Here is a 24,255-nt window from a genome sequence, read left to right as displayed (position 1 = left end):
ACAGGTGTCACATCGTGCCATATGTCCTGCAATGTCTGTCTTCATGCCTTTCCACCAAAAGTGTTTCTTCAAATCTTGATACATTTTTGAACCTCCAGGGTGGATACAGTACTTAGAATCATGAGCTTCTGACAAAATTTCCTCTCGTAGCACTGGGTCAGATGGAACACAAATTCTGTTCTTGAACCAGATGGTTCCTTGTTCATCTTCATGGTGGTTGGTCTTATAGCCTAGTTTCATCAGACCATGGAGATATTCGATTTCTTCACAATCTTTTTGAGCTTGATGGATGCATTCTATGAGATCATACTGTATGCAGAGCTCATTCAACAAGCCATGCGGTAGTATCTCAAGTTGGAAATCATCAATCTCTTCCTTGAGCTCAGGTGGTACGGATTTAGTGATCAAAGTGTGACAGTAGCTCTTATGGCTGAGGGCATCTATGACTACATTAGCTTTTCTTGGATGATAGTGAATTTCTAGGTCGTAGTCCTTGATCAACTCTAGCCATCGGCGTTGCCTCATATTCAGATCTTCTTGAGTGAAAAATTACTTCAAGCTTTTGTGATCGGTGTAGATATCGCACTTGTTGCCTATCAAGTAGTGCCTCTAGATTTTCAAGGCATATACAATTGCTGCTAACTCAAGATCATGAGTAGGATAACGGTTCTTGTGTTCTTTCAACTATCGAGAAGCATAAGCTATCACTCTTCCATCTTGCATCAATACACAACCAAGTCCTTGATGGGATGCATCATAATAGACCATGAATTCTTTGCTGATATCAGGCAATGCTAACACAGGAGTTGTGGTAAGCTTCTATTTCAATTCCTGGAAGCTTTGTTTGCACTCGGACGTCCATTCAAACTCCTTGGTCTTCTTTAGAAGATTGGTCATTGGACGGGCTATCTTGGAGAAATTCTCAATGAATCAGCGATAATATCCAGCCAATCCCAAGAAACTTCTAACTTCTGTCACATTACGGGGTTGATCCCACTCTTTCACAGCTTCAATCTTGGCTAGGTCTACTGCGACACCTTCAGCTGATAGTACATGGCCTAGGAAGGCAACTTCCTATAGCCAAAACTCACATTTGCTGAACTTTGCATAGAGCTGATGTTGGGCTAATTTCTCGAGCACAGTTCTCATATGATGTTCATGTTCTTCAGCGGTGGGTGAATAGACAAGGATGTCATCAATGAATACCACCATGAACTTATCTAGTTCATCCATGAAAACCTTATTCATCATATTCATGAAGTATGTAGGAGCATTCATGAGTCCAAAGGACACCACAGTGAACTCAAACTGCTCATACCTAGTCACAAAAGCTGTCTTCAGAATATCACTTTCTCGAATCTTCATCTGATGATAGCCAGATCTGAGATCAATCTTGGAGAAATACTTGGCACCTCGAAGCTGATCAAGTAGATCATCAATTCTTGGCAGGGAGTACTTGTTCTTGATGGTGACTGCGTTCAAGTTTTGGTAATCAATACACATTCTCATTGAACCATCCTTCTTCTTGACAAATAGAACAGGAGATCCCCAGGGTGAAGCACTGGGTCTGATATATCCCTTCAAGATGAGCTCATCAAGCTATTTCTTGAGCTCAGCCAGTTCATCAACTGACATGCGATAGGGTCTCTTGGCAATGGGTCCCGTTCCCAGTAACAGATCAATGATGAACTCTACATCACGGTATGGTGGCATACCCGGTAATTCTTCAGGGAATACATCGGGATAGTCTCTGACTACTGGCACATCATGAACTGTCTTCTCCTCTTTTTGTGATTCTGAACTTGCTTTAAGGGCACATAGGATAGAGGTGGACTTTCCAGACTGGGGTTCACATCTAATGACTTGGCCTAATGGGTGGGTTACTTGGACGTATCTAGGTGAACATGATATGATACCTTGGTGAATGGTTAACCAATCCATACCTATAATGACATCTAGGCTAGTGGAAGGTAAAAGGGTTAGGTCGGCTTTAAAAACAAGACCCTCAATGGTAAGACTCACTCCCTTATAGATGTGGGTGCATTTTAGGTCTCCTAACGGTGAACTGGTGATGATAGGCTTTTCACGTGGGGTTATAGGCAGGTCATGCTCTCGTGCAAACTTGGATGATATGTATGAACAAGTTGCTCCAGAGTTAAATAGAACTGATGCAGTATTGCCATTAACTAAAAACATACCATACACAACGTTAGGGGCAGTCTGTGCTTCCTCGACGTCCAGATTGTTGAGACGTCCACAAGTAGCAGATCCCTTGAACTAAGACTTCTAAGTAGCTGAGTTCTGAGGGCACTCAGTGGCTTTGTGACTCGGTTGGCCACAAGTGAAGCAGGTGAAAGGCGCACCGCCTGTAGGGGTTGGCGCGGGTGCCTTCTAGTTTCCAGTGCTTGGTGCGGATTGGTTCTGTGCTGGGCGTTCATTCGCTAAGCGGGGACGGTTGGAATGGTCCTGAATGTTGCGGTCCTGAGCATAACGGTCCCGGGTGTAACGATCCTGAGCAGGGCGGGAGTATTTGGTGTTGTAGCCTCCACTACCCCTACTCGATCCAGGGTTGTCATCCCTGTTGTGGCGAGAGTGCTCCCTGGAGGGTGCATCTCTGCAAAACCTCTTGCGATCACGTCCACGAAAGGACTCCTCAAGCATATGCTTCCTCTCCCTGTACTCTTCTCCAGCTTCAGCACGGTCCTTCTCAATCTGGATGCAGCGATCCACCAGAGCACGCAATGTGTTACTCTCAATACCGCCAAACTTCAGCTTGATGTGCGGGTTAAGTCCCTTGCGATAATAGTACAGCTTCTCCTTCTTAGAGTTCACAACATAGGGAGGTGCATAGCGAAGAAGGTTGGTGAAACGAGTAGTGTACTCAGTCACCCTAACCTTTCCCATCTTGATGTTGCGGAACTCCTTAGCTTTGGCCTCCATGACACCCTTGGGAATGTGGTACTCAGTGAATGCTTCAGCAAACTCATCCCACGAGATGTTGGCAGGGTCCTCATGGGAGTCACTGAAACTGTCCCACTAGGCACGTGCTGCACCCGTGAGCTGGTGTGTGGCTGCTCCAACACACTCATCATCAGTGAAAGTAGTGAGATCAAGCTTCTTCTCCATCTCCTTGAGCCAGTCATCGGCTACAAGCAGGTCAGGGTTGGTGCCATCATAGGTAGGTGGCCTTAGCTTCAGAAATCCTTCTAGCTTCCTTTGGAAGTCATTCTGCTGACCTCCCTAGTGATGGTTCGCTCCTTCAACAAGAGCTGCAAGAAGCTGGGTCTGTTGTGCCATCACTTCTGCCAGGTTCGGTGGTGGTGGTGGTGGAATGTTCTCCTCAGGCGGCGGAGTATTCTCCAGGTGGAAGGGTATCCCTCCATGGCCACGGCCATGGTTGTTGCCACCACGTCCCCCATTTGGTTTAACTAGTTCAGGGGTGGGCGCACGTCCACAGTTCATTAGGCGATTAGATCGGTGGTTCGGCATCTGCAACACAGATCATAGAGAATTTAGTGCTTGTGCCAAAAGTGCTTATAATTCAATATGATTACATGATTTTTGACGATTTAAAGAAAAACATTTACACTATCCAACACTCATTACAAAGAAGCAATAAGATCCATAAGATGCAATAAGATCCAAAACATTCATTACATGGGTTTTATTACATAGCAGCATCTCCAGTAGCTACACTTAAAGACGTGCGAGAATCGTACTACGCATAATGTTTCATAATACATCTCATAAGGGGTACATCATGGGGTACAACTTACGGAAGCTACTGACATGACTCATGACCACGTAGGGTCATTCTACTCTAACTCATATACCGCAGCTGGGATACGACTGTTCTCGATCTCGATCTCCTCATCAGACTTGTGAAGTCGGGACACGTACTTCAAGGCCTCGGCGAGCTCCTCAGTAGGCTTGGCTCTAGGTAGGGTAGGATAGGCACCTAGGTTAAGGCGAGTCAGGGCTAACTCAAACTCCTCTACCCTAGGCTTCGTCTTACTACGAATCTCCTTGGGTAGCTGATCCCACATACCCTTCATCTCCCTGAGGCGCTTCCTATCGGACTTCTGCCAGGCCTATCGAGTCCTCTCACACTTGTCCTGTAGGTACTCGTTCTGCCTGAGTGCCTTGATCAGGTGACCCTGGTTGCGAATGGCCTTCTTTCTAAACTCTTCTAGATCTTGAGTCATGGTCTTGTTTCAAGACTAGATCTTCAGCATGTCAATCCCCTTGGATCTCTCTGTCTCCTCTACGGTTGAACTCAGCCTTCTTGTCGTCCGACTCTCTCTGCAACTCCAAGACCTTACTATCGAGGTAGCAGTTCCTGTTGCCTAGGTCGGCGGCTTTATCCTGTAAGTCGTCGACCTCGGCTCTGTGGATTTCTTCACGGTGGTTGAGCTCGTCCTGCAGCTTGGCAACTGTCTCAAGTAGACTAGCTTGCTCCTATGCTCCCTACGAGTCTCGCTCCTAGTACTCCCACCGAAGGGCTTGGTCCTGACGTCTCCTCTGCTCTAGCTGGGTCACATACCTATCCTGCTCCAGTACGTGAATAGCTGAGACACGAAGGCATCTGTCCTCCTCGGCAAGGATAACTCTGCCGGCTGCGAAACTCTGCTCACTAGGGGTAAGGCTGAGGTCAAGGGCCTAGGGAAGTAGACAGAACTCTATCGTCTTTAGGTGCTCGTAGTGGTCCCTCATCACTCTACGAAGTGCCTTATGCGAGATAGCTCACAGTCCCTCCTCGATGGTGTCCTCTATAGTCAACTCGGTGGAAGCTAGGACAGAAGGTAAGGTAGTGCTAGCTGGGAACTCGACTGAGATGATAATCGGTCCTTCGATTCCTCCTTCCTGAGCTGGCTTCCCGGTGCAGGTGACCTTGACAAGCTCGTCGGGGACACCTAACGTGACGAGAACTCGGCAGAGGGTCTGTGCAAAACCCCCGAGCTCACGTAGGTCAAAGGTAAGCTTGGCGTGGTCCAGAGGTAGCGGTCCTAGAGGCGGCCAGTCGACGTTCGTTGCCATCTGCATGTTTCAAGGGGACAGGTGTTAGCAGGTCAATAAATAGATAAGCCTTGCATAAAAGTAAATGCAGGGTCGGTATATAACCGAAAGAAGGGTTGTCCACGTCCTATTCTATCGTCCATTTCTGAGGGTTTTGTCCTATGGTCAAGTATGGCTCTGATACCAACTGAAACAACCCCAATTTCTGCGAAGGGAAATCCACAGAGTTGAAGTATAATAAGACCGTGGTAGATCATATTACCCAAATTTCAGTCGAATATCACATCCATATAATGATAATATCAGAGTACAAATAGTACGGAATTATATAAATTATTACATCGCCGCATTGGTGGAATCAAAAGTAGCATTCATTCAGAACAGCTTGATGATAAGATCGCCAAACTCGAGCGTAGGCATGAACCCCTCAACCGTCAAACTCCTCGGAGCTATACTCCTCAACAGAACCTGTATGCCAAAATTTATCAGTATGATTTATATTGGCCACTCACAACCCTATGAGCATTGCTTTATGGAAATTGGATGCAAGTTGGATATAATCAAAAGGAACCTATAAGGCTGGGGTTTCCTATGTATCAGCATATCAGTATTTATTAACAGTTGGTCAAGTTTTAACACCATTCACACACCCATCCCACCCCATTTTCCATTCCAGAGCTAGGTTTCGATCTTGGGAATCGACATACCACCCTCTTCATACCATCACCATACTATACCATCGCTCAGTCGACAGGCCAACTCCCTCTCAGCACTGTCTCAAGGCCCGTAGCCCCTGGCTATGACCGAACACTCACTTCCAGGGGGAAGAAAAGAAGGACTCATCTCTCTATCTAGTTTAAGCGAAACCCAGGAAAGGTCCATAGCCGACAAGTCAGCACATGTATCGATCGATCAACCATACACTCTGCAGAGGTTTTACATAACCACAAGATCTGCCTTCCTCGCTGACCATCGTCAACTGGGCTAATTCCGTCCGCTTGCTAACCTAGGATAATGCTACTCTACCATTCAGCCTTGGTACACCCCAAGTCTAGTCTAGGGTGGCTGAAATTGTGAGTCATGAGCGAGGTCCATAAGGTCTCCGTGAAGTCTCGGAAGGGTGTGGGGGATTCCTCCATGCCCCGTACCTCCCTCGCACTATCCACTATCAACCTAGCAGTAGTGGCAATATCCTACCGAGTAGTCCGGCCGTCCCACACCATATAGGGCGAGTGGTACGTAAGGCTTCCCGGTGAATCTGAGTACTAGTAAGTCCTTAGGGTTGACCAAGCCAGAATGTCTTCATCAGGGTTTCCATTTACCGTGCCACCACAGCACCTCCATCCCGGGCTCCTCCCATCATAGGTTCACACCTAGGACCACCTCATATACCATTTACCCACCACAGGTATCCATTCTAGGGGTGCCCAGGTAGCACCCCATGGCAAGACTTGCCCTAGGCTCGTCGTATACTCCAACTTGGTCGACACAACCCTCACCCTCCACACACTCAAGTCACACACGCAACACTCTCCCCGTAGTCCAGAATACACCACGCATTAATGTAGTATAAGCATAGTAGAAGTACAAGCAAATAAAATATAGCAGTAAGCGTGTGTCTAACCTAATAGCAGGGTATGCAGGGGTATGGTTGCGTCAAGGTAAAGGCCATCAAGAAAGCATACTACCATGCAAGTCCTATCATAGTATGATTATAACAGTAAAGTAAAGCAATAGTAGTTCTACATTAGCCATACGTAATAGGTGCTACGAGATTGGGTGGGATGTGGCACCTTCAGTGTAGTCATCTCCGTACTCCTCATAGTACTCATGATCCTTGTCCGTCAGGTTCTCCTCCGAGTCTGCGAACGATCGTATTATAGTCGCGTTAGCGACATCTATAGAATAGCACATAGAAGCAATGAAAATTCAAAAGAGCCAAATGCACTCAAACATGGGTTCATTGCGTAGAGCTTGATTTTAGATGAATTTTGGTCCTGGTTTCGTATTTTTCTGAGGTCATATGAATTAGTTATGAATTTCTGAAGTTTAAATCATTTCTGAAAATGGAAAAGGCTGAATTAATCCTGGGCTGACATGTGTCACGCTGTGGTTGGTCCACGTGGCTTGCTGACGTCCACATGACATTGGCATCACGGTTCCGAGCTGACAGGTGGGGCCCAGCTGATGTCAACATGATATCATCAACGTCATCCACACTGACAGGTAGGGCCAGAGACCATTGGGTCACTGACAGGTGGGCCCAGTCAAAGTCAACGGTGAGTCAATGGTCAACGGTCTTTGGTCAATGATCAGGGTCACTGACGTGTGGGTCCAAGGCTGCTGACGTCAGCAGTTGATGTCATCGTGACATCAGCATGATGTCACCTCGACTGTGTTACTACTGACATGTGGGTCCCGTGTGATGTCATTACGACGCTAGCATGACGTCATCGTCTGACATGGGGGTCCAGCAACACTATGTCGCTGACCTGTGGGGCCAGATCAATGGTTAATATGGGCCGGTTCCAAACTAGGCCGGTTGGGCTTCGGGTTGGGCCAGTCTAGGCCGGGCCGGGTCAGACACGTGGCACGCTGTGATGCTGCCATGTCACGGCCGTGGGCTCTTATTGGGCTTCGTCCACAGCGCAGCTCACACCATGTGGCTCACGGTGGACCAGCGCTCATGGTCCATGGACTTACGGTAGGGCGCATGGTGGACCAAGTCCACCGTCTCTTCTCCTTGGCTCGGCTCACATGCACCGAGCTCACGCATGGGTGGCCGACGAGGGGGTGTTCCCCTGTTTTCTTCCGCGGCGGTGCTCCCGTCGGCGACGAGTGCTCGGTGAGCCTCCGTGGCAGTGCTGGTGTCCGATTGGGGAGGGGGAAAGCTTCCCCAAGCCACGGCGGTCATGATCCTGAGGTCTAAGTGGGTGTCGAGGTCCTCCAGTGCGTTGGCCACGGCGGCCGGCGGCTCGGCAGTGCTCACCGGTGGCGAGGCCGCGCACGTAGGCCCTCTAGTGGCTAGTGCTAGGCAGATGAGGCTTCTACGGCTTCATGTGGACGCGGCGAGGGCATCCCGAGCTCGAGGCGGGGCTTCGGTTTCCCGGTGGCCGGTGGGGGCTCCAGCGGCCATGGCGACAAGGTGACGACGGCGATGCGCACGGGTGATCAAGGGGGCTCCCGTGGGGTGGTCACGGCATGGTCGCGGGGTGTGCGTGGGTGCGTGTGTTCCTAGTGGCCGGAGACAAGGCGCTGGCCTACACGCTCTAGGTGTGGAGCGCCATGGCCGACGGTGAGGTTCGGCGGCAGAGAGAGACCGGAAGGGGGGGCTCACCGTGGGTGGCGTGGAAGAATGGATGGTGATGCCATGTCAATTTGAGGCCGTGTAGCTCCGGTAGCCGTGCAGTGCCGTGCCGAACCGCGTCGATGATGTAGATGACGGCGTCGCTCTCGGCTCCGGCGGTCTCCTCCCCCACAGCGGCTTCGGCGTTTCCCCCTCTTCTTCCTCTTCTCCCTCTTGGCTTAGGTGGGCTGTGGACGGCCACTAAGGTGGCGGCGGGGCATCAGGACGAGTGCTAGGGCTCCGGGGCTGAGGCTTTTATAGCCAGAGCTCTGAGCTCCATCTTTGGCGGACGGGCGGATGGTTGGTGATGCACCGTGGGCATCGAACGGCATTGCGGCGTGGGGTGGTTGGCACGGAGGTCGCGTGGGCAATGCGCCAAGGGGGAGACAGGACCATGCCTCGGGCATGACCCCTGGCCTGCCCCTGCCACCGCTATCGGCTCTTGGTCGCGCGGCAGTTGAGTGCGGCATGGAGAAGAAGAACAGGAGGGCTGACATGCGGGGTCCAGTGAAAGCTCTAGTTTGGTTTTGGTTAATTGATGAAACCCTAAGTGCTAACCTAGTTTATCAAGATGATTATGAGATAGGTAGCACTACTCCAAGTGATGAAGCAATGGCGAAGATCATGACAGTGGTGATGGCATGGTGATGGTCAAATGCTTAAACTTGGAAATGAAGAAAGAGAAAAACAAAGGCTCAAGGCAAAGGTATAAAATGTAGGAGCCATTTTATTTTAAGTGATCAAGACACTTAGTGAGTGTGATCACATTTAGGATAGATAGCCGCACTATTAAGAGGAGTGAAACTCGTATCGGAATGCGGTTCTCAAAGTGCCACTAGATGCTCTAACTCATTGCATATGCATTTAGAATCTAGTGGAGTGCTAACACCCTTGATAATATTTGTGAAAATATGCTAACATATGTGCACAAGGTGTTTGCAGGGTTGAGATGGGTTTGGGTCCCTCTCTCGGGAAATGATGCTAACTCATTCGGCGCTTTCGGGAAAATGAAATGCCTATTTTCTATTACGTCGGATGCAAAATTCTTGGTGGTTAGCACATTTGAGCAAGGGTGAAGAAGTTAGAGTTGAAATGGAGTTGGTCGAAATGATGCTGGCGTCGGTCTACTGACCGGACGCTGGGTCACTCAGTGACCGGACGCTGAAAGGTTGCGTCCGGTCGAGCTGACAAAGAGGTCGCCAGTTTCGGTGTTGCACCGGACGCTGGACCTGAGATGCACCGGACGCTGGTTTCTGCGTCCGGTCAAACTGACGGGTCTGCACAGTGGCTAAGGGTTGAGCACCGGACGCTGGCTGCGTCCGGTCAAGGTGGACCGGACGCGTCCAGTCGAAAAAACATGCCTCGGGGAGCTTACTGGAAACGACCGGACGCTGGGGCTTCAGCGTCCGGTCAGTAGCGTCCGGTCAGTTTTGACCGGAGCGTCCGGTCAGCTTCGTAGCCGTTGAAATCTGACGAACAGCGTTTGAAGCTGGTGACGCGTGGCGTCCATCGGGCGACCGGACACTGAGGGCCAGCGTCCGGTCGGTATGACAAGAGCGTCCGGTCAGAGCGTGTTTTGCCCAGTGAAGGGGTACAACGGCTCTATTTGATGGGGGCTCTATTTAAAGCCCCATGGCCGGCTCATGGGATAACTCTTGCACATTTTCATTGACATAGCATCCTTGTGAGCTTAGTCAAAGCCCTCCCACTCATCTCCATCATTGATCCATCATCTTTGTGAGATTGGGAGAGAATCCAAGTGCATTGCTTGAGTGATTGCATCTAGAGGCACTTGGTATTCGTGTTGCGCTGCGGATTTCGCTTGTTTCTCTTGATGGTTGCCACCACCTAGACGGTTGGAGCAGCGATGGAGGATCGGCACGAGTTGGTGATTGTTCGTGGCCGTCTCCGGTGATTGTGAGGGGAGTTGTACCTTCCCCGGCGGAGCGCCGAAAGGTAACTCTAGTAAATTGCTCGTGTCATTGAGTTACCTCACTTGTGGGTCGGTTCTTGTGATGTCCAATCGTGTGGATGAGGTTTGTGAAACACCTCTTAGCCGCCGAACCACCAAGTGTTGGTCGACACAACGGGGACATAGCGTGTTGGCAAGCACGTGAACCTCGGGAGAAAATCGATTGTCTCTTGTCTTTGGCATTCTCTCGGTGATTGGCTATATATTCATCTTGTGATTGGTTCATCCCCTACACGTCGGTATAATCACTCTACTCACTCATTTACATTGTTGCAAACTAGTTGATACAAGCTCTTTAGTGTAATTAGAATTGAGAGCTTGCTTTATTATTTACATTCATCTAGTTGAGCTCTTTAGAGTAGCAAGGTTGAGAGCTCTTAGTGAGTAATTACATAGCTAGTTTGTGTGCCTAAGTATTCATTGCAACTAGAATTGTTGGATAGGTGGCTTGCAACCCTTGTAGAGCTAGAGCAAGTTTGCATTACGCTTTTTGTCATACTAATCAAATTGCTCTAGTTGATTTGTAGATTTTTAAATAGGCTATTCACCCCCCTCTAGCCATATTAGGACCTTTTATCCAGCGGCAGCGGCTGCAAGTGAGACGGGGGAAACGCGCGGGCATGGGCGACGTGTGGCTGACGCGTGGGGCCAAGTGGCAGCGGCTACTGGCGAAGGCAGCAGGGCGCGCGGGCGTGGACGACGCGCTGGGCCGCGAGCTGGGCTGTTGCGCGTGAGTTGGGGCCGGCCTGCTACTGCGCGTGCGCGGGCCAGCGGAGGGGGAGAAGTGGAGGGCTGGGCCGGTAGTTGGTCGCGCGGGTTGGGCCGAGCAGCTGGCTGGGAGGCCTTCTTCTCCTTTTCTTTTTTCTGTTTTTCATTTCTTTTCCATTGTTTGAATTCAAATTTGGTTTAGAATTTGAATTTAAAACTGAGGTAACTTGTTCATTGAAGTTTAGGGAATTTTGTTTAATAATAACTTTATGGTTTATTACTTTAATGGAATTGTTAAGCATAACATAAAGCAAATGAGAATCCAAGTCACAATTTAAGTTAACATTGTATGCAACATTTTATTTTGTTAGAAATTAAATAATCATAATCAACAAATGACATGACATGCTTATGTGTTGTCTTGGTTGGGTGAGACCTAATGCATTTCTTAGGTTGGGTTTCTATACATGACACTCATCATCACATGGGAGTTCAAAAAAAAATTTGTAGTATTTTTGGGTGTATGGATTTTTGGGTTGTTACAAATGTTTCATCTATTTTTTCAGTTGTACGTTGCAAGTGTTTTTATTTGGATGTTGCATATGTTGCAAGTGTTTTATCTGGATATTGTATTTGTTTGCAATGGTTTTTAAGTATTTTTTCAGATGTTTTTGCAAGTGTAGCATGTTTTAAGTGTTTTATCTGTCTTTTTTAATTTGTATGTTGCAAGTGTTGTATCTGTATGTTTTAAAAGTATATCGGGTGTTTGCACATAAGATGCGCGTGAGAAGCGGGGGCGGCACGACCGGACCTCGCGCGCGGTCTGACGTCACGAGCGACGTCCCGGGGGGGGGCGCTCGCTTGCAGATCCGGGTATCCGACGTTGCTGAGGCGCTCGTTCGCTCGCTGCACGCGACGCTAGCGCCCGGTTCGGATTTCGTGGTGCTGGCAAGTCCGCTTCATGTAGGCATGAGGATTCATCTTACCGGTCGACCTTGATCCCAGCGTGGTCAATCGTATGGGGCTCCAAGGAAGTTATATTATAATAAGATCGTATCGGGTACGTGCTTGTACAGAGCTCTAACAAAAGCAAAAGCAACAAGAAAAATGTGAAACCAAATCTCTTTCGAAAGAAATTCAACTCACTGTACTGGAGTAGTTTCCCATGCAGCAAGCAGTTATATATGAAAAATGTGAAACCAAATCTCTTTCGAGAGAAATTCAACTCACTGTACTGGAGTAGTTTCCCATGCAGCAAGCAGTTATATATTATAGGCGGGATACTAGCAAGCAATACTTACTGTAGTAGTAAGTAAGCAATGCGATTGCAATTTCTTGTGGTTTCGAAGCCGACAACTACTTCACCTCATCATCTCCTTCCCTCGATCGCCTCACCCCGTCGACTTATACTACAAATAAATAAATTATCCGCAAGCGATAGACACAGAGCAGGCATTGCACCCTCCGCCCTTGCGCTGTACTACATCTCGCCTCGCTCGATCGGTGCCGGCCGGCAGAGACGACGATCGACGATGGGCCTCGTCTCCGGGATGGTGGCGGGGCTGCTGCTGGGCGTGGCGCTCATGGCCGCCTGGAGCAGGATGATGCGCCGCCGCACCACCAAGCGCGTCGCCAAGGTACCTACTGGCTACTGCACGGTTGGTTGTTTATTTGTTGGCAATCTATCTGGGAATTGAAGTAGTATTCATTCATTTGATTTCATACCCAACCCACTAGTATATCTGTACACATGCTTCAAAACGGTTATTTGCTCTTTGGGTGCCCTTCGTCGTCAATCCAAATTTTATGTCGCGCTAATTTCATGCTGCTTTGAAAATTTGGCGATATATAACCTGGTATATGTTCATATGTCTCCTCAACAGGCAGCTGACATCAAGATCCTTGGCTCACTCTCAAGAGACGATCTGAAAAAACTATGTGGTGACAATTTTCCTGAATGGGTGTCATTTCAACAGTTTGAGCAGGTGACAAGCAACTGCACCTATGTTCTTTCTTATGAAAAAAAATATTTAATAAACTTATGTTCTGAGATTAAAAAAAAATAAGAAGAGTTTGCTTCAATCCTTTGCATCCTTGATGGCTACTTTATTATTATTTTTCTAAGTACGCCTTTGGTTGATCTATCTGTCATCGATCCATCCATTGAAACTGTTTGACTTTGTTGCTATTTTCATGTTGACCCGTCAAAGAGGTTTGTGTGTAGAGTGTGGACAATTTTTTGTTGGGCTAATGCAATTCTCTTTGAAGTAAAACAGTTTTAAAAATCTTGTCTTCTGCTATAACTGCAATTATAAACCTTCTGTTCATATGCGCAAAGGTCAAAGCCTGAAATAATATGTGTTACTACATATGTTTCAGAACTTATTGGACATGAATTTTGTTGCTCTACAGGTAAAGTGGTTGAACAAACACCTAAGCAAACTCTGGCCTTTTATAGCACAGGTATAAAAAAAGGAACTCGGTACAAAATAATTTCATTCATTTTACTTACATCAATTCACCAACAGCCAAATTTCCAATTCATTTCGCACTTGGGACTGTTGAACCTAGCTTTATGACAATTTATCTCTTCTACTTGGTATTAGGCTGCGACGTTGGTTGTCAAGGAATCTGTTGAACCACTACTCGATGATTACCGCCCTCCGGGAATAAAATCACTCAAGTTTAGCAGATTTTTCCTTGGAAATGTGCCACCAAAGATAGAAGGTTGCTCTCTAACCTAAACATATGAAGCAATTCATAGCATTCTCATCATGCTCATCTTGTCTACATAGATTAGGTAAATAATTCAAAATGACATTCATTTGTTACAAGATGTTTACATATGCAGGATCCTTTCTTGAATCTTGAACCTATGTAACATGTAAGTGCAATCAAGTAACTAGACAACTATAACTTACTGAGAGAAAAACATGATTAGAGCATTGCCTTATGTCATTAGATTACTGGTTTGAGCACAGCTCCTATCCATCATGTTAAGAAATCGACTAGATCCAGATACATAAGGATATTACCTATCATGCCATCGGGGAAATGCGACACAATAATCAATTTCCGATAAGGGTAATGTTTTTGTTTTCCTCAAATACAGATAAGCACAGTGTTGTGTAGCACTCTACTTTGTGATGCGATATAGAATTGGAGTAGTTTAAATTTACTTTTATCTTTTATTTATGAAGGTATTCGTATCCAAAACCTCCAGCCAGGCCAGATCATCATGGACATTGATTTTCGGTGGGGTGGAGATCCAAGCATAATCCTAGCTGTTGATTCCATTTTTGCTTCATTGCCCATTCAGGTTTCACATGATACTAGTTTGTTCAGCCATACATTGTTTGGAGCACCGCGACCGTTCCGGTGTACTATTGAGTAATGTTAACTTTTACATGAACCTACATATTTTCAGCTCAAGGATCTCCAGGTATTCACGGTCGTACGTACGATATTTCAGCTTTCTGAAGAGGCCCCCTGCATCTCTGCCGTTGTGGTGGCCCTCCTTGCAGAGGCATGTAATCCTTGTGGATTCCTGGAATTTTTACCCTATGGCATCATCATATTATGGTCTCTGATGTATTCATTTTGTGGCCTTTATATTGCTTCAGCCAAAGCCGAAAATACAGTACACCCTCAAGGCTGTGGGAGGAAGCCTTACTGCTATTCCAGGGCTTTCTGATATGATTGATGTAAAAAAAAAGGGGGCTATAAGATTTAAAGATTTTTATTGGTTGGTGTTGTGAATTGACCATAGCTTTTGTATCTCCAAATGCAGGATACTGTGAATTCAATTGTTACTGACATGCTTCAGTGGCCACACAGGATTGTGGTTCCACTTGGAGTCAATGTTGATACAAGGTTAGTTTGTAACCCTAAGGTCCTGTTTGGAAATGGGACTTTAGGAAGTAAATCCTTAGGATTTATCAGTACAAATGTGAACTGAATCCTATAAACTCCTAGAACATTCCCCTTCATCCAAACAGGCCCACCCTGAGGGTTTACTGAACTCAGGATCTGATAACATAAAAGTAGCAATGAAGAAATTATTCTTAGATCTCAATACTGATGGATTCTGATCTCAGTGAAGTATTTGTTTGCATTTTCTTCAGTGAGATGGAGCTGAAACCTCAGGGCAGACTTGCAGTGACAGTAGTAAAAGCAACTTGTTTGGTTAATATGGAGATGATCGGAAAATCAGATCCTTACGTGGTATTGTATATCCGTCCCATGCTGAAGGTGAAAACGAAGGTCGTCGATCATAACCTTAATCCTGAATGGAACGAGACATTTCATTTGATTGTGGAAGACAAGGAAACACAGGAAGTTATATTTGAGGTCTTCATCTCTTCTTCTTTTGCTTCAACTCCAAGAGTTTGTGACTTTGTAGTATTTGTTTAGCAACAAAACAAAACAGAAACAAAAGAATGCCCTGACGCCGGTGGTGAGCTTTTTTTTTTCAGATTTGCGATGAGGACACTCTTCAGCAAGACAAGAAAATGGGTGTGGCTAAACTGGCAGTGAACAGCCTTGAACCTGAGAACCCAACGGAGATCACCCTGAATGTGCTGCAGTCACTAGATTCACTAAAAGTGAAGGACAACAAGGGTAGAGGGACACTGCACCTCAAGGTCAGCTCAGCTGTTGGTGCCTCCTGACATAAAACAAGCTGCATCTGATTCTCATCCAAACCTGCTCTGTTCATCACTTCATCAGGTCGTGTACCACCCGTTGACGAGAGAGGAGCAGGTGCAAGCCATGGAGATGGAGAAGAAAGCCATGGAGGAGAGGAAGCGGCTCAAGGAGGCCGGGCTGATCGGCGGCACCATGGACGCGCTGGGCGGCGCCGCCTCGCTGGTGGGGTCCGGCGTGGTTGGCGGCGTGGGCCTGGTGGGCTCCGGAATCGGCGCCGTGGGAAGTGGGCTTGGCAAAGCGGGAAAGTTCATGGGCCGAACCGTCACCGAGAGCTTCAGCATGCATCGGAAGCGCGACCAGCAGCAGGTCATGTCACGCTCACGTTCACAGACAACCTGAAGCTAATTGACGGACGCAGGCAATGTCTTCCAAACTTTTTTCATTTTTCCCCTGAGCTTGCATACTCCCTGTCCCCCCCTCGGAAAACAACAAAGAGAAAAAGAACAAGCTTTCAGACATGCCCCAACCAACTCCAACGTTAGGCTCTGTTCCTTTACAGGGTATCACATAATAATAACTAGTCAGACAAAAAAATCTTGTATGTATACCGTGCCTTGTATGTACCACCTGCCTGATACTGAGAATAAGTCTTGTAGCGGCATCACAATTCACATGCCTGTGTGTTGGTATAAAACTATGCTTGTGCACAAAATCCTTTGGGTTTCTTCTTCATCTCACCTGATTGCATACGAACAGGGTACATGTGCCAATGTGCATGCTCCGTTCAAATAAAAATGAAGCAAAATACCAAAATGATTTGTAGCCACCATGGTTTAGGGGTTCGAGAATTCGCATGTCCTATCACCCCACAAAAAGAAAAAGGGCAAATAAATATGATGCTAAATTTGATTGACCATAGAATAAAGCTTAGTGTCCGTGGCCTGCTCTAACAGTTACTGCTTTAACTAGAACATGGCTAGACTCGACTCACATGCAGTGTTCTCGAAAGCGGTACATCAGAGACAAGGCAAGGACCCCCATTCGCGCAGCAAATTCAGAAAGGCAACCTACAATGGTCCGAAACTTCCTACAGCTTTGCCGCCAAAAATCAAAAGGTGTTTCCGGTACACTGGAGGACAGAGTACTCGCTTCCTCGTATTCAAATTAAAGCTCAAGACCTAATTTCTCGACTATTCCAATTCTAACCATTTGATTGGTTTCATAATCTTGTTTTGCACCATTTCACCAGGCCATTCCGGTTCCCACAGCTAATATCACTCTAGAAGTAATGCCACTCTTATCTAGCACTCAACTTCAATGATACAGATCCCAACTCAGTTCCACGAACTAGATTATTTTCCATTGCATACCCCCAGGCTTTCCAGAGCGTAGTGATTATCATAGTATCATTACCAAGAACTAAAGGAAGACAATGAGATGGCTCTGAGTTGCGATAATGAAGATATTGCACTGAGCTAGCTCTGTAAGTCTATAACAATTTGATTTGATACAATAACAATTATAAGAATGGGTTCTCAATGAATCGTCCAAATAGGGAATTAATTGACTAGAGGTGGGAGCAAAAGTTTTGGAGTTTCTATCTTATTTTCTGAAGAAAGAAGTAGATAGAGAACTAGAGCTGGGATGTACCATCATTCAAATAGGACTGAGCCAACATATGTCCTAGCTGGACTTGAGCTTGGGTGCTTAGATGCAGATGGCCATCTTGCAATGGCAACCCCATTGCATCAACGAATCTGACGTTGCGAAGTTTGATCCCTTTCTGAGCATCCCGTACGACTTGAGTATACTGTCCTAGGCCTGATGCTAACCCTACCTGAAACATGTGGAGGAACAGAGAAAAAAGGAATTAGTGCGGTGCGGCATACTGTTTGTGTTCGTAATTATTAGTTAGTCGTTGGGTCTACGAATTGAAAACTACGGTTGGTTGGTAGACCATTCAGTAGGATTGTCAGAAGGCATGCTTGCTTCATGGATTGGAGCAAAATGGTTAATAGCCCCACCATCTTTGCTTTGAGTAGGGTATCTTTCTCAGCAGATGATATTCATTTCTGTACAGAAGCGAGGTGGTGTCAAGTGCGAACACGAGCGTGTGCTTCTCTGTACAGAAAATAGAAATGGCACCGCCGCTCCCCAAAATGATGAACACTCAACGATACTTGAGGCTAATGATGAAGGCGACGAAAGATGTCGGAATGCTGCATTTGTAGGCTAACAACAACCTTTTTCTGTAAGCTTCGTGGTGTACTTGCAATAAGGCAGGGATTAAATGCAATGAGCAAGGGCCACAGTAATAATGCCTGAACCAGGTACAGCAATTACTGTGGCTTGACAATGCAAACTGGTCCAGTACGTGGCTTTCGCTTGGAGCGGAATGAGTCGTTGAGGTGGTGTGTGGTCGGTGGTCCGGTGATGGAATGGGATGTGAAGTCACCGGCTCCGGCGGGTACTGAATTTGCTTGCTTTGCTTGTGAGAACGGGAATGAGTACCATACCAATCGTGCTCCGTGGGCAAGGCACGAACAGAGCCTTGCCTTTGTGTAGTTGTAGTTAGTGGTGGGGTGCTGCTGGGACGGATCCAATTGTGTTGTTGCAATCGTCACCAACCATAACCAAATGGACTAGTCTAGGAGAGCAGAGCAGATAGGCAAATACCAGAGTACTCCTAGGTAGTAGCAGCAAGCAATCTCTACCTAGGTACTCCTACCAACCGAGGCAAAGCCATGGATGGATTATGGATCACATATTACTAACTAGTAACAATGTAATGGAATGCAAGTTTATTTATTACCTGGATGACGAGGAGGTGCGGGATGCCGAGATCGGCGCGGAGATCGCGGACAAGCATGCCCATCCGGCGGCCGTACTCGGTGGCGTCGGACCACCTGACGGTGTCGCTCTCCCCCTGGTACCACAGCAGCGCCCCGATGCGTCCCCCGGTCTCGACGGCGACCCTGGCCCGGCGCAGCATCTCGGCGTAGAGCTCGGTGCCCTTGCCCCACTCCGCCATCCGCGTGCCTCCCACGGCGCAGGGGACGAGCCCCACCACGGGGCTCCCCGCGTGGCCCGACCGCAGCAGCGCGTTGGCGAACGCCATCCCGGGCCCCACCCCGACGGCGTGGTGGTCGGCGTCGATGCCGGCGTGCAGCGGCTCCCGCGCCTCCTCCCACCGCAGGTCGGGCGAGAGGCGGAGCACCGCGGGGGACGGCGCGCAGTCGCCCGGCACCACGCCGTCCCAGCGGTTCGCCACCACCCCACCGCGCCCGGCCATGTTGGACTGCCCCGCCAGGATGAAGATCAGCTTGTTGGACGGCGGCACGTCGGCGGCGACGACGCCCTCCTGGGATAGGGAGGACGAGGCGACGGCGACGAGGAGCAGGAGGAGGAGCACCATTGTTCTGGGTTTGGTCTGACTGGTGATCTTCTGCCCCGTCTGGCTCTGGCCGACGAAGATTTTGAATTCTCTTCTCTTGGACGAGAAGATCGAGATTGCAAGGCAAGCGAAAGAGAGCGACCGAGGTCAAACGACAAGCAGGCCAGTGGGCCAGTGGGTAGGGATGGGTACCCCTGTCCAGGATCTATACTCACGTGCTCCTTCCGCCAATTCAACTTTAACAAAGATCCTTCATGTGAAGACGTCCTTCGTTCCATTACTTTACAAGTCAATCTCCAAGCGCCTCATCTACTCCCTCTATATTAATAAGAAAAAAATGTAATTCTCGATTTACTGCAAATCAACAAATTTTAGGTTTCGTCAAAATTGAGAGATCAAGAAACTATCTTCGAAAGCTTTCAAGAATTATATTTAGCGCTAAGAAAATGAAGAAAAAAAGTTAACAAATAAAAAAATTCCCAAAACAATCCATTCAAAGTCTAGATACGTTTTGAAAACTTCCCTATAACAAACACACGATATGGAACCAGCATAGTCTTAAACTTATGTTGCGTTCCTGCTGGTTGCATGTTATATTTTTGTGGTAGAGTATTTTTCAAACGCATATGGACATCGTAGAATATTTTGGAATAATTTTTAGATTTTTTTTCCTCAATACCTTTTCCTCTCCTCTAGAGGTAAATCTAATTTTATGAATCTTGTAGATACATTTTCACAGCCTCTAAACATTTTATTTGGGTTCCTTATGTCTCATTCCATCTCTATGGTTTTTATCGGCCTCAAAACCTTATTAAGTACTCCATTTGCCCTATAAAAAGTGTCATTCTCACTTTCCGAAAAGTCAAATATTTTTAACTTTGACCATATATATAAGAAAATATTAACATTTATGGTACATAATTAGGATCATTAGATAGATGATAGATCGTTGAGTGTATTTTTATATTAAATTTACTTGGAGATATGAATGCTGCTAATATTTTCTAAAATTCTAGTCAAGCTAAAAAAAGTTTGACCAGCACGAGTCCTATAGCGACTCTTTTTAAGGTGGGGGGAGTAGTATTTATCATATTTTCAATAAGTTAAGAAAGATAAGACCACCTTGAAAATCACTTTTAACCGAGCAGTGAGATAGTTTCAATGATTTCGAGAGAGCTAAGAGGGTAAGATGTTCGATTGCTAAAAGAGATCTCTTCCAATTGAATACCGAAACCATTTTGTCGGGCCATATGAGTTCTCTGGACCAGCCCATTTACCGGGCTGACATACGAGAAAGTGGCTTTCTAGAATCGGCCCGCCGCTTCCTTTTTTTATTTTACATCAGCTTGTAGTAATTACTCCTGTGGTCCGAGTCCGATGATCTAGATGGGTCATGGGTGGATCGTGGATGTGGATCTGGAAAGGGCATTTGGGTAGCTGGCACCGCGTGCTGTGGCCGCACTAGGACAACATTTGGCACATCGCATGCCGTTGACATTTTGAGCCATGGGCAACATTACCTGTCCACCTATTTTCAGCACAAACTGATGCTCCAAGATCCATCCTCAAAAGGACAAAAAGTTTTAGTTCCAGCACCTGACAAAATGTTTATATGTGACAGAAAAAAATGGTGGAAGAACTGCATGTGACTCAACCAGTTAGTTTTCCTATGGTGATCTCTATTTATCCGGGTTCAAGTTTTTTATTTGACATAGATACTCGCATTTTTAAGATTTAACAACACCCACTCAGATTTAAATTCTCATTTTAATATGTGTGCTTATATTTTTTTAGATTTATTCTATAATTTAACGATACTATTTTTTCAGTGATATGGGGCGCCGGTGTTGACTTATGTCAGAACTGAGCTTGGAAGAAACGGCCGCGGACTTGGCTTGCTAGAGGGCGCTTTGAGAAGAGAGTGGCCCAATCTTCAGTCTGCTCGTTTCATCGTAAACGATCGTAGATTATTTACTGCTGGCTGGTTTGGTGTGAGAGAAAAATAGTGTTCCAGCTTATAATCCATGATCGTATACGAGCAAGCGAACATGCTTATGTCCTTGTCCAGGGTACGACCAGAATATTTGCAACTCATGGACTTGGCTATCTAGAGGGTTGTTAGGATGTTGGTTAAACTTTAACTCGTCTGTTAACCTTCTTGTTTGGATTACTTATTACGACTAACATTAGAGAGTAATAACTAACAGTTAGCCCTAGTATGCAGACCAGAATCCGTAGTAGTAATAATTCATCTATTTATTTTAGTTTGATAGGTTGCCTTTTTCTTTTTATGTAGCTAAAAACGTAACTCACGCGTTGCTATGAGAATTGTGAAATAGTGGATTGTGTGGCATGCTGTGGACATTACAATGCATGTGCTGTGGACGTAACTGAGATACATAGTTAGTTGGGTTTAGAATTATTATAATATAGATTTTCGTGCACGCAAAACATATTGTTAGTCCTCTTGAGAGGTGCCATCGTTATGCATTTGGCCATCATTGCAGCGCACGTGCAATGATGGCCAAATGCATTCCTTGGCATTTAGAATTTATACTAGCCAGTAACCCCACGCGAACCAGCATACTATGGTCCTGTTTGTTTCGCTGAAATTTAGTTTAGGCTGATGCTTACGTTATTTGTTGTGAGAGAAAAAAAACTGTTCATTCGCTGAAAGTTAAAGAAATAATGCAATATATGCCGCATCCTAAGTCAGCAACATGCAGTGATGTCTGTCTCAATTCAAGATGCATCTTGATCCTCGTATTGCAGCTGAACGGAGCAGCACGGCTGGAGCTTCAGGGCACTATGTAGTTACCATAACTTGCAGTTCAAACACTGTCGAAGCCATAACCCTGGTGGGAAGCCAGAAGCGTTGTCAACAACTTGGAAATAGGTATATGAGTCCCTCATGCTGCAAACACGAAACAGGGACTTATTGGCAGCTAAAAATTAAAGGAGGAAATGAGTTAGGCCATAAATCGAGTGCACTTTGGTAGATGTCAGAAACTGTTTTTTGTTTCAGTGGCAAGGAATATATTTCAAAAGTCATATGAACTACGCAAATAAATTACTGCACTGCAAGACAGAAGCAAAATAAATGGAGAAGACCTTGTTGTAGTGTTATGTATAGGTAATAAGAGGCCCACAACAACAAACAGCAGTTCATTGGCCTCAAGAAATGGTTCGTCTGAATGTGAAGAAACCTATTCAAAATTGTGTCAGCTGGAATTGTAAAATAGGAAGCAAATTTGCTACTTCGATGGTCTTCAGCCTATTTCGACTTAATTCTCGTACGAATCGAAGACAAAATTCACCGAAAGAAATGGGTTTGAAATAGAAAATTGTTCAGGTTCTGTCCAAGCCTAATGGAAAAGGTTGATCGAAGCAACTTTTGTATCTGAGCACTCCTATAGTATTGAATAGGTCCATTTTGAATCCAGTGTAAACAAAAGCAAGTAGGAAACATAACTTGCAGTTTGGAACTTGTGAATCTAATACAGTTTGGTTTCCCTTTGAAGAAGCTGTAGCTAATTAGGGACACAGTAACTATGAGTCGCGCTTTGCGCGGGGATGGAGGTGCGTTTTTTTAGTGTGCAAAATCAAATAAAGGCTGAGCAAGAATGGTATCCAAAATTCTAAAACAACAAAAGAGAAAACGGAAAGGGGCATAATAGGATAAGATCGTTAATGGTAATTACCTTATGTTTTTGTTAACCCAAATATATTTGTTTCAGAAATGTGATGATGTGGTTTCAGGTTTTCTAACATTTGCATGTCTGAAAACCGAGAAGTGCATGCCAAAAAAAAAAATAGTTACCTGTGCTTTTGTAGGATGTGTTCCTGGTAGTCTTGTACAACTAAACGGACTGAGGGCCTGTTTGGATTAGTCCCTGGGAATCTTGCCTGGCGCGAGCGCGGCTCCCAGGCGTCCGATTTCGAGCGCCTGGGGCCAGGATGGCTGCCATGCTTGGTACACAGAACACACTGTAGATACTGCCTGGTTTGAGACTACATGAACCATTGGTGGGAAAAGAACAAAATCCATGCAAGTCACATTAGAAAAATTAGAAGCAAATAATTTGAAAACATCAGATTGATATTAGAGCCATAGAAGTAAGCTGGGATAGAATCTAATTTGCATCACACTAAAATCCATACAAATGACATCCAAAAAATTTGAAGCCAATAATTTGAGAACATCAGATTCATATTAGAGCCCTAGAAGTAAGGTGGGATAGAAACTAATTTGCATCATATTGAATTCCACCTACTGGTATTAAGCAAGCGAACACAATCAAGAAAAGCATCCTAAACTCATATAATTTGTACCATGAATATATGAGAAGGTTCTCATAACTGTCAACCCAATCTAAGACAAATCATATAGGAAGAGGTTGGTAGAAGCTAAAAATTCATACTGATTTCATGGCAGAATTTGTAATACACTAATACACCTAGATAATTGACCTTGGCACATTGCGAACCTATTGGCTGATCACACTTTGCCATAACTAGATATGAAACCCTGAATAAGTATACCTCTGAAAATGAAGAAAAAACGTACGCACCACGATGAATTTATTTTGGTTAAGGACGTCTAAAATTGATTTCTGTGATCGTCGTTAGAGGACATGTAGGTATACACGCCACATGCAAGTAATAATGTTTCCAACAACAATTGAAGAGAACTAATTTGACTGTAATATATGTGCATTTGTTAACCTTCAAAGTAACATATTCATCGAAACATGTTTTGGTTGTATCAAAGTGGGAAGATAGATCAACGAAGCAAAACCGAAAAGGCCGACCTAGCACTGATTTTTTGACGAGTGTTGTAGCAGCCTCTACACATGCATCATCTCCCTGTGGTCTTCGTCATCAGGACACGGACACATAGTAATCTAATCAAAGGCAGAGGAAAATTGTGAAGAAGAATGTAGAATATGAGGGAAACTGTAGGCCATTACTACATGTAAGATAACCGGTACCTGGATTTGCTCGCGCCAGAGGCATATGGTCGCCGGCGCCTAGGCTGCGCCGCTAGAGCTTGGCCCGGCCGTCATCGTGCGCGCAGGGGGGGGGGGGGGGGGGGGGGGGGGGGCGGGGGGCTACCGTTTCTAATATTAGATATAGATAAGTAAAGTTTAGTTTGGGGAGTATGTCGGCCCC

At 46.0% G+C, this 24,255-nt stretch overlaps 2 protein-coding genes and 1 long non-coding RNA gene across 3 annotated transcripts; 1 reads left to right on the top strand and 2 right to left on the bottom strand.

Moving 5' to 3' along the window:
* Nucleotides 1-12,488: 12,488 nt before the first annotated feature.
* LOC136518135 (calcium-dependent lipid-binding protein-like) lies at nucleotides 12,489-16,380 on the top strand. Its single transcript, XM_066511803.1, has 11 exons — nucleotides 12,489-12,679; nucleotides 12,926-13,027; nucleotides 13,455-13,505; nucleotides 13,649-13,769; nucleotides 14,243-14,361; nucleotides 14,470-14,568; nucleotides 14,666-14,746; nucleotides 14,833-14,915; nucleotides 15,167-15,392; nucleotides 15,518-15,685; nucleotides 15,771-16,380. The coding sequence occupies exons 1-11, from the start codon at nucleotides 12,575-12,577 to the stop codon at nucleotides 16,086-16,088; spliced, it is 1,473 nt and encodes a 490-aa protein (XP_066367900.1). The 5' UTR covers nucleotides 12,489-12,574; the 3' UTR covers nucleotides 16,089-16,380.
* A 797-nt stretch (nucleotides 16,381-17,177) lies between these two features.
* On the bottom strand, nucleotides 17,178-19,234 carry LOC136518134 (probable carbohydrate esterase At4g34215). Its single transcript, XM_066511802.1, has 2 exons — nucleotides 18,502-19,234; nucleotides 17,178-17,526 (listed from the first exon to the last, which is right to left on the bottom strand). The coding sequence occupies exons 1-2, from the start codon at nucleotides 19,102-19,104 to the stop codon at nucleotides 17,323-17,325; spliced, it is 807 nt and encodes a 268-aa protein (XP_066367899.1). The 5' UTR covers nucleotides 19,105-19,234; the 3' UTR covers nucleotides 17,178-17,322.
* Nucleotides 19,235-21,764: 2,530 nt separating this feature from the next.
* Nucleotides 21,765-23,974, bottom strand: LOC136514956 (uncharacterized). The gene is made up of 3 exons (XR_010773910.1): nucleotides 23,895-23,974; nucleotides 22,904-23,094; nucleotides 21,765-21,997 (listed from the first exon to the last, which is right to left on the bottom strand). It is a non-coding gene; the product is annotated as an uncharacterized lncRNA (long non-coding RNA).
* Between the last annotated feature and the right edge of the window lie 281 nt (nucleotides 23,975-24,255).

This window comes from Miscanthus floridulus, chromosome 17, assembly GCF_019320115.1.
Source record: "Miscanthus floridulus cultivar M001 chromosome 17, ASM1932011v1, whole genome shotgun sequence".
Lineage (NCBI taxonomy): Eukaryota > Viridiplantae > Streptophyta > Magnoliopsida > Poales > Poaceae > Miscanthus > Miscanthus floridulus.
Note: the sequence above shows the minus strand (reverse complement) of the source record. Positions and strands in the feature narration are given on the sequence as shown.